The sequence below is a fragment of the Ostrinia nubilalis genome, chromosome 2 (genome assembly GCF_963855985.1).
Source record: "Ostrinia nubilalis chromosome 2, ilOstNubi1.1, whole genome shotgun sequence".
Lineage (NCBI taxonomy): Eukaryota > Metazoa > Arthropoda > Insecta > Lepidoptera > Crambidae > Ostrinia > Ostrinia nubilalis.
This window is the reverse complement of record NC_087089.1, coordinates 13,079,485-13,090,094: the sequence shown is the minus strand read 5'-3', so window position 1 is coordinate 13,090,094 and position 10,610 is coordinate 13,079,485. Positions and strand designations below refer to the sequence as shown.

Genomic DNA, 10,610 nt, shown 5'->3' with positions numbered 1-10,610 from the left:
TCGAGTGATTGATCCAGAAGTCTGGAAGCCTTACATTGACAGCGGAGTGCCAAATTCAAATATTCAAATATGCTTGCGTTTAACCAAAAAGTTTCTTACTTTCCAACACCCCCTCTAAAACTAAACTGTTGGCGTTAAAAATCTGAAAAAAGTCGTAATGATACTGCTTTTCATGAACTTTTAAGGAAAACTATAGCGGTTAAGATACATCAGTTTTTTTAAGAGTAATAGTAATTTAACTCATGTAGGTATTATAAAATTTCTTAACTAAAGAAAATTCCTTAGAAGAAAATATTAAAAGTGACTTTAGATGAAGTAATTGCTTGCTTCTGATAAATATTGTGTTAACACAGATAACTACGGAACCCTACACTGCGCGTGGCACGACACGCACTTGGCCATTTTTTTTATATCGTTGCGTTGGTGATCTGGTTACAAAAACTGTTGTTTTGGGCTCTGGAAGTTCTGGAAGCCCGAACGTACTTATCAGAACGCGTTTTTCAGCGTGTCTGCTGTATCTTTTTGGTAAATAGTAGGTACTGGATTAACGATTAACGGACTTAGGATAATTTAACGGAAGTTAACGAGTCCGTTAACGTTTTTTAAAGTTAACTTAAAAGTTAATCCGTTAATAGAAATGTTAACTTCGTTAATTAACGATTAACGGATTAACGAGTTAATGCCCAGCTATGGGTTTATGTATATGAATGTCTAATATTAGCACAGCAAGTCTAATATTAACAAACACACCCACAAATTTTAAAGTGATCAAGCACGAATAACTCCAAAATTATTTTGTCAAGAAGGTAAAGCACATATTACTAGTTTTTGCTTCTGACGCAAATCATCTATGGTCAGCACAAGTCCTGTGGCGAATGTCGAGATACCATTATCATTTCGCACTAAAGTGTTCTGTTGCAACCATCTTGGGAGGGGAAGGCTTTCGCAGACCTTCGCATAGCGCGCTTGACCGACGCGTTTGTCTGACTCCGAACCGACCTACTGGACCTCGAAAATTTAAATTTAAACTTAAAAGTTTCAAACTTGGAACGCTCTATCTTTTTTTAAGAAAACACTGAAACAATCAAAGGAATAAATAAGTATGCATCTAAAAAGTTACGCGTTCAGTGTGAGTGTGTTACTTCTGTGTGGCTTACAAACTTCGTGGACGGAAAACGAAGCCGCTGCTATTGGTGAGTTACTAGCTCATTTAACTGCATCTAGTTTCTAGTAAGTTTTAGTAAAGGTAGCTTTAAGTAATTAAATAATTTATTCAACACCAGTTAAGCACGAACTTGCCACTACGTACGTACAATTTAAGTTAAATCGATATTTGTGTACCTACATTTACTTAGATGAACTTAAGTGAGTATTCAGTGTGATGTAGAGCAGTATTAGATATTTTTGTTCTATTAAAACTATCGCTGCATCAGTTACTTACATTAGGAAATACTAGGAAAGCTTTTTGAATGAAACAAAAATAATGTCTCTCGCCCTCTATTTTCAAGATTATTTATGTAGTCTATGATTAAGTATCTTTAATATTAGGTACCAAGGTGTTGATATAAAATTGAACAGCTTATAATCTACAACTGCCTACCTACTCGTAGAATAAATCAGTTAATAATATCAATTACTGACAACCAAAAATACGCGACCCCGTTACCTCGATGTTGCATATGATATTACCAACATGTTAAGAAATCTTTTACCAGAATCAACTTGGCCAAAATAATACGTTCTTATGCAATTCCATCTCTTTCCTCGACGTCAAGTCAAAATACACACACACGTTGTTCTTTAATGTTAAATCAATGTTTTGCAGCCATGTACAGTCAGCGTCGTATACTTCGTGACACCCAAAGTGGCCAAAAAGTTCGCAACACGTCTTTGTTACAATTGGAATAAGGTTGTTTTGTTAACAACTACTAACTTAAACTCTCGAAAAGCTCGAAATCTTGCTTCGGCAGGTAATTAAGCTTTGTGCTTTGTAAAAACTTAGGCTGAGTTGCGCCTACATAGTTTGACCGTAACTTTAACGATAACCGGTGTTATTTGTATAGAGTTTGATAGATTTTTGACGTTTGTTAAAGTAAGATGGTGCAATTCAGCCAGTGAAGCTCTACAATTACGTAGTAAGTATGTAGGTACTTTTGATTTTTATTTCACACTGTAAGAGCTTTCGCGAAACACGCCGTGTTGTGATGTTGCTTTTTAACAAACATAAGGCCTCCAAAATGTGCGTTTGCGCAAAAACAGCGGACGCATTGAGTAAGCCAAGACAAGAGGCGAGCCATCACCCACAGGCGCGAATTGCTAACTCAAATCAACACAAAGGTCAATGATGTGTCAGAAATCGTAAAATAAATTCATCGAAAAAAAAACAGCCTTACGGCTGTTTTAATACATTCAATACTTAATTCACACACAATTTTTTGCCATTTAAGTCAGCTTACTTTAATGGCAAAAACTTAAAAGCCTAGCTAGGCTTTATCTCTATAGAACTTATCTTTTTATCTTCCTATAAAGAACCTACATCTTCCTACGGTAGGTATTCTGCAAAGTTTTTGAACTTAATAACTACGGATACCTTTGCTTATTTAAGATATAACACCCAGCCTAATCTTCTGCCTGTTAATAATAAGATAACTTGAAAGCATTAGATACAATTTAAATTAAATTGTAGCATAATATCAGAGCAGTTTTTCACGTCGGTTGGTAATACCCACGTCCCACACTATAGAAGAAAAAAAATTAAATAAGTAGGTATTACCCTACCAACTTAAGGCAAACAATTCAAGGAATCTACAAGTAAACAAATGACACATTATTATCAAAACCACAAGTGTAACTTGATTTTTCATAAAATTTTATGAATAAATGTTTACGATCACGATTTCACGAGCAACCTGTTATAAAAACATAACAAATTACACAACAAATAGCACGTTGACAGTGTAAATTAATAAATTAAATAACATTACATAAATTGAAACAGTCATTATGTAGAGCAACATATGTAAATTTATTGCTACATAACACAGTCTTAAGCTACTCGTATTCTTAGAATCATCGATCGTTATCTCAACACAAATTATATTAAAAAAATATAATATGTATATTTTTACATCGGAAATCAAACGCACGCACCTTTGCCATTTTCACTTACCTTCACTACATAGTAAATATAAAACAAAGTTGCTTTCCGCTGTCTGTCCCTTATGTAGTCTTATATCTTTAGAACTACACAACGGATTTTGAAAAAACACATGCATATTATACAAGGTGTTTGGTAAATGGGTATATGAGCCGACACTAGCCCATGTTAACATGGGCATATATATGTCGCAGGCAAATTGTACGATTCCGCATTTTACAAACGGCGTCGTCAGTTCACAAACGCTCGCTGTTCTATGAAATGCCGAAGGCAAAATGTAAATTGCCTTGGCACTTTATAATATGCCACAAAATTTGATAGCCAATTCAATCGCCGTTTACAAAATGCCGCGGCAAATTGAAGAATTTAGTTCTTTTTCTTACCACGCGAGGCGCTGCCAATCAAAACAAGAAAAATGGCGTCGAGTAGTGGTGTTGTGATACTGAAAAATATTGAAAACAGTGCAAATTCTACGTATTCAAAGGACTTTTCACAAAAAACTATTGTTTTAAAGACATTTATTTTACGATTCAAAAATAGGAGCAGTGAAAAAGCCGTAGACAAATGAAAAAGTTTTTGAGGTTATCAGGCATGTAAAAAACGCTAAGGTGACAATGGGATCTGGTGCTCGGAGGACTGCTGCGGAATATTATATGGTATAAAAAATATGATGTATGAGTACTGGCGATGTGGACTATCTTATTCTGAAAAAAGACAGCCCTGAGAGCCCAACGGAAAACATACCTATGGAAGACTATTATAATAATATGTGAATGCTAAAGTGTAACCTTGCTGGTGACCAAATAAATAAATATTGTTAGATATTCATAGGGACAGTGGACATGGTAGTCGAGACAAAATTCAGTACCAAATTAAAGATCGATATTGTCTATTTAAATAGAATTTGAATTACTGATATAAGGTCCGATTTTCCTACATGTGTTTTATGATGGTCACCCTATTGTAACAATCATGTCGAAATTTTATCAATTGAACGAGTCGCCAATTTGCCTTCGGCATTTCACAGAACAGCGAGCGTTTGTAAACTGACGACGCCGTTTTTAAAATGCGGAATCATACAATTTGCCTGCGACATATACATGGTACATTGTTGAAATCAGAAATTTGATATCATCATTTTATTTTTTTAATTTTCATACAAAATAAATTTTATAAAATCCGATTTATATGAAAATTAAAATAATTTAAATGAATATAATAATAATAATAATAATAAATACACTTTATTGCATACCAAAGATAAGAACAGAAAGAAAAGGAACACACAAGGTACAACTAGGAAGATATCAATTTTCTGACTTCACCATACCATTTATATGCCCATGTTAACATAGGCTAGTGTCGGCTCATATACCTACCCATTTACCTAACACCCTGTAGAAGATAAAAGCCGGGAAATTCCATTGCAACCGTGCGAAGCCGGGGCACACCGCTAGTCTAGCAATAAAAATAAACTGGTAGGTATTAAATATTAGGTAAGCCCAATGATGCATATTAAGACAGTGCTATAATTAGACGTGCAAAACCGCAAATGTATTACCCAAATATAACCTCTAGAATGGAGATCTTAGAGACCGGATAAAGATTTTATTAAAACTATTAATAGATTTGGCGAGTTTGAAAAACGGCTCAAAATAAGTTAGTTCGACATTCTACCAACATTAACGTATTTATTTAACCTACAATAAAATAAACTTCAAAGTTAGGCTGTTTTCAAACATAATTAACTTTTAAAAAAAATAAAACCGACTTCAAATGCGTGAACACAAAAAAAAACTAAAAATTGAAAATATTGCGTATAAAAAAGTTCATCCCCAATTTTCCACCCTTGGGGGTGAAATATTTTCTTCAAATTCGCATGAAACCACCCTTTTGATAATACCTATTCAACAAAAAAATAATCGTTCGAATTGATTTATAATCGGCGGAGATATTGCGTATAAAAAAGTTCATCCCCAATTTTCCACCATTGGGGGTTGTTTTTTCTATTATTAAATTTAAATGGGACCACCCTTGAGGTATTACCTATACGCAGAAAAAAGATTTGTTCAAATCGGTTCATAATTGGCGGAGTTATCGCGTAACAAACATAGAAAAAAAACATACGGGTCGAATTGAGAACCTCCTCCTTTTTTTGAAGTCGGTTGAAAATCAGTGCATTTACTTAGTAAGAGCAACTTAAGATGTTGAGAACATGTAAAAGCGCGTGATCATGCACACATAGTAAGCACTCGTGTAGAGTTAAAAGCAGCGAGTATACAGTTTTGTTGCAAACTTACAAGCTGCTCTTACAAGGATAGCGGAATACAAAGGTCTTGCGTCTTATATTTACTTTTGGGATGCCGTACTCTAATTACGCCGTAGAACTTAGAACGCAAGGGCACTGGCTTTGTTGTTAAGGTCATAATTATTGAACTCACAATAGACATTACGGAATACCTCTAGACGAGTCAAATGCTGATTTTATTTGATGGTTATTGAAATCACCAACCAAACATATTTTCATTTAGTCTGATTTTGGCAAAAAATCTTCTAAGTAGGATAATAGTAGGAGCTATTTTGCAAAAAAATGCAGGTTGTTATCGACCGCTCTTTACAATATTTCAAAGAATTCAATGTAGAGTTATTAGAAAAATCTACAAAAATACTGAAAGAAAGAATGAAAATATTTTTATTTAGCATCCAGTAATAACTGGCCAGTTAACTGCGTCTTTAATCATTTTGTGTTATTACTTTCAGAAAGAATATTTTCAGCATGCAAGAAGAAAACCCCAGAATTCGATGTCTGCATGAAAAGAGCTTTCAACAAACTTCGACCGTACTTCAAAGTAGGTGAGTTACAAATCAGCTACCCAAATTAACAACAAGGGCCACACGACTAATAAAACCTACCTATTTCTGATAATCGTTGTGCAAAACAAAAACAAAATTGAAGCGAATATCGATATAAGTGGACTGTATAATGACGATAGGGAGACCTCCAATCAGAGGCGGGGCAAGACCTAAATTTGATGTGGGCAAGACAGATTTCGCGAGGCCTTGTTCTGTGGCGACCTGAAGACGGATTTTATGAAATAATAAAAAAAAGGGTCAAAGGTCTATACATTGACAGTTTCTGATTTCTTGATTCAGTGATTATTTTTAAAGGAATATTGCGCCAAAGAATAATGTTCGTCACTTAAAACCGTGTTGTTGCTTAATTTTGTGTCTGATTATGGCTGAATTTGTTTGGAAAAAAATATATTTTTATTTTTAACTACATTGCTTAGCTATCAAGAATTTATATTTAATAGTCAATGTTCGTATTGTGATATTGTCATCTCCACCTTGTATACATTTTTTCAAAATTTTTGATGCGCGAGGCCCCTTGTACCGCGAGGCCGTAGGCGGTGGCCCACGTCGCCTACGCCTTACGCCGCCTCTGCCTCCAATATATTAAGTAAGTACCTATTGTGGTAATTTTCTAATTTTGCATCTAATAGTAAGATCTCTCCTTCATCTCATTCACATACCTATCTTTATGAAGCATAAATTAGTTACAATTAAGTAGGTAGGTAGGTACTTAAATAGAAAATGCAAGAAAGCGAAGTCTATAATGTTGTCGTCGCCATACGAACTTTGACACTACCATCCATTATTCGTTCGTTTCAGCCAAATGACGTCCACTGCTGGACAAAGGCCGCATCCAGGTTCTTCCCGCGACCTTTACCAGATCGATTCTCCAGATCAATTGTTAATTATTTGCTAATTCACACTTCAGGTATCCCCGAAATGGGCGTAGCGCCTTTTGACCCCCATTTCGCGCGGGAGGTGAAACAGACCAGAACCATCTCTGGAATGGGATTCACGCTCACCCTTCGCGACGTGTACGAGAAAGGCTGGATCACTTCTACCGTCACCAAATACAAGTAAGACTCAACAATACCTACTACAATAGCCCGGATTAGTAAGATCCCCGATCAGAACACTCGCAATACAACTACTTAACTTAATGAAAATATTTAAGTACCAGAGATCTACTACTTTAAAGCACTGCGATATACTCTCGTACTATGGTTTCGACAACATTCGAACTTGAAACTGAGTGGAGAAATAAGTTCCAGTGCGAAAGTCAGCCTTCACAGTAAGTAGGTACTAATAGTAAAAAAACAACTATAATCAGATTTGATTGACCAAAACTTAATAATACAAGTTACTAAATGAAAGATGTTTTAAATCTATATGTCGTATTGTTACAGGACTGACTGGGATAACGAGCGCATTATTTATTCACAATATTTCCCTGAAAAGTGGTTAAATGGTGACTACGAATTCAAAGTAAGTACCACGAACTTTCCATGTCAAAATAGGGCTGTGACACACTTTCTATCGCTGCACGTTATCGTCCGAGACAATAACAGATTAAAGATCCCTTAAATGTAAGAATGGATGATGAAGTTTAATACTGTGGCATAACTGCATAGGTAAATGAAGTGTAACTTACATACTCCGATAGTTCGGCGACCCAGTGTCTTGGAGATTTCGCCATTTGCTTCGGTCTTGTGCGTCTGCTTCAAGCTCACGAAATGAATGTAGTGGTAACTGGTGATAATTAACAAAAAAGGTGTGCTGCCGGCTGTACGTACAAAATAGGATAAGGTATCTCAACATGCTCACTCAAAAAATAAATGTCCATCCAAGTGTCCAAGTGTCCGGGACACTTGGACAGGTTTTCAGGAACTTAAGACTTAACAGAAGCCCTTCGAAGAACCTTAAATACCCACCTCTGCTGAACAATTTCTTGTTATGAAGATGCTGTGTTCCACAATCAGAAATTATGTACTATATTAACATTTCCTACTTGACTTAAACTTACGTCTTGATTTATTAAGACAAGCGTAAGCGATTGGTAGTTATTGGCGTTTCCGTAACATATTTTTCCTTCTTTGTACCTCAGGGCGACGCTTTCGGCCTCGGCGTGATACGGACCGGACGATGGAACCTGACATTGCGCGACTACTCCCAGACGACGCGCATCAAGCGCAGCGGCGCAGGAGTCGATGTGCACGTGGAGGTCGACCACATCGGCGATATGGAGATACATGTCGGCAACTTGTTGAGGGGCAACGGCATTTTGGGTATGTTTTGGCTCAAGAACTGGTAATGGCCCAAGATACTTTTAAGACATTGTCTGAAGATCCACGGGAAATATCTATTGTTTTAAATTGAATGTAGGTGTTTCATTGTTACTACTAAAGTTCTAGGTTCTAGATTAGAGCCAAAAGGTCTACTACGGAATTTATATTTGTCTGGCGTGTTGTGGCTTAATGCATCAGCACGGAATAGGTTTCCTACATTTCGTAAGGTAGTTTATACTAGTGTTGTGCCGTATCGTGATAGCTTCTGACGGGTCATATACTAAATAAGAAACCGATTCGTTTCTGATGCGTCACGACACTACTACATGTCAGAGAAATATAAATCCACCTTTACAATAATGTGATTCACAGAGCGAATGCTGGACCGTGTGATAAACGCGACGTGGAAGCCAGGGTTTGCGGTGATCCGGCCGCTCATCAACGACCTCGTCAGCACCGCCTTCACCGACATATGGTCCCACTCCTTCAAGAACTTCCCCTTGGACCAGTTCATCAAAGATTGAGTGAACTAAAGAACTTGATGGACTAAGTTTTATTTCAGGAAACTAGCCTAAAGAGATTGTGATACATATTATTATGCAATAGTCTGGATAAATTAAGACTCGTTTTCTAAAGAGTGAATTTTATGCACTACCTACATAAAATGCTGCACTTTGGGCTGCACTATATCCAGGCTTGTTATTTCTTAGTGAAAGTGTGTACCTAATAGGATCAACAAAGGAAAACAGAATTCAGCTTGTATGTATGATGATAAAGCCATAGCAAAATCGTGCCAGTAATAGGTTTAAACAATTGTGATTGCAGTTATGTTGTATGTGTATTGTGTACCTAATTTAGAATAAGCTTTGTTTATGTAAGTAAACATCTGTATAAAATAATTACCTTCTAGTCAATGACTTTGGCAAGCGCTTCGCATTGGAGGGGGTAAAAAGAAAGACCGTATGTATATTACATATCTCAATATTATATTTATTAAAAAATATAACCTAACTATATATATGACTTTATATTTAAATTCAATCAACAAATAACTCGCACGTTCGTCGAAACTGGAATATTCAACCTCAGTCTTCCAACACAAATGAACCCAAGCCAACAGACTCGCAACAACAACTGCGTCCCTCGAGCCTCACTCCATAAATACATACATATATTATAACATTGCACCTTCAATTTTTCATATTATAACCCAGAAATAGTATTACACAAAAACATGCCATCAAAAAGTCTTATTTTTCATTTATAGCACTGTGTTCCGTTTAGTAACATATAAAACTTCGAATACAACCCATTCATTGACAATGCTTTCTTAAGTCTATGCCAAGAAGCAACGTGTACTCTACACAACAAAATATACATAAGTACATAGATTAGTCAAACCGAGAGTCCATCTGGTACGAAGCGTAATTCTGTGAGATCCGTGTCATCGCACGGCAACACAACAACACGAGGGGAACAACAAATATTGTCAGAATACTACTTTAGGACCCTGTGGACCGTCATAATGACGCAACAACTTTTATACGGACTACAATCGTTGTAACATTTGATTATTACTAGTCCGAGTAGAATGTTAAACCTGGACCGTATTGGAGGCGAATGCAAAACTCCTTGATGACAGTTATGCTAATGGCAGGTTTTGCGGGCTTCGTTCACATCAGAGCGACCTGACATGAACACAATACTGGCAGGTATGACTTATGCAAGCGTAACATGAGGGTCTCGCCAATACAAACACACTACATCAGTTACAGAGTTTACAAAAACATTACAACAATCATTAAAATTTTGAAATTACCAAAGGTCGTATTAATTAAAGCTAAAGTCCGCTTAGGAAGTGGGTATTTTTTGCCAAACAATATTACATAGGCGTTGGTTTGATATAGTATAGGCGTTTCAACAGCACATGCACATTTGATATCATTTAATACGGCAATTACCCAGCCAATGCGACGAAGCTCAGACAAAAATGTAAATGTGCGGTTACCTTTATCAAACGATAATTGACAGTAAACAATAGTTTTTTCAAATGTTATAATTAACCAGTCATCAGCATGTTTTATTGCATATTGAATTTCTGCAAAAATGCTATGATAACAAATCAAATTTTAACACCCTATGTATTATTATTACAGTATATGCCACGTCCAAATGTACAATTCCATGACAAACTTTTATGATATCTATTTCTGTGTACAATGTTCCAAACTATATTAGTGTATTTTTGTACATTTCACAAATTTTGATTGTCCATTTCCAGATTATGTTTAAAAATGTAAAAATAGTGATAAGCA

General features: G+C 36.0%; 1 protein-coding gene across 1 annotated transcript; it reads left to right on the top strand.

Moving 5' to 3' along the window:
• Positions 1 to 855: 855 nt before the first annotated feature.
• On the top strand, positions 856 to 10,610 carry LOC135084577 (circadian clock-controlled protein daywake). The gene is made up of 6 exons (XM_063979350.1): positions 856 to 1,193; positions 5,918 to 6,010; positions 6,939 to 7,086; positions 7,417 to 7,495; positions 8,115 to 8,295; positions 8,668 to 10,610. Exons 1-6 carry the CDS (start codon positions 1,103 to 1,105, stop codon positions 8,817 to 8,819), a joined length of 744 nt encoding a protein of 247 aa, XP_063835420.1. The 5' UTR covers positions 856 to 1,102; the 3' UTR covers positions 8,820 to 10,610.

What these genes read in the sequence shown, in the direction of transcription:
- LOC135084577 (XM_063979350.1), top strand. Translation starts at nt 1,103, where the DNA reads ATGCATCTAAAAAGTTACGCGTTCAGTGTGAGTGTGTTACTTCTGTGT. An exon ending in TCTACCGTCACCAAATACAA is followed by an intron (nt 7,087 to 7,416) that starts GTAAGACTCAAC and finishes GTATTGTTACAG; the next exon opens with GACTGACTGGGATAACGAGC. An exon ending in GAGGGGCAACGGCATTTTGG is followed by an intron (nt 8,296 to 8,667) that starts GTATGTTTTGGC and finishes TGTGATTCACAG; the next exon opens with AGCGAATGCTGGACCGTGTG.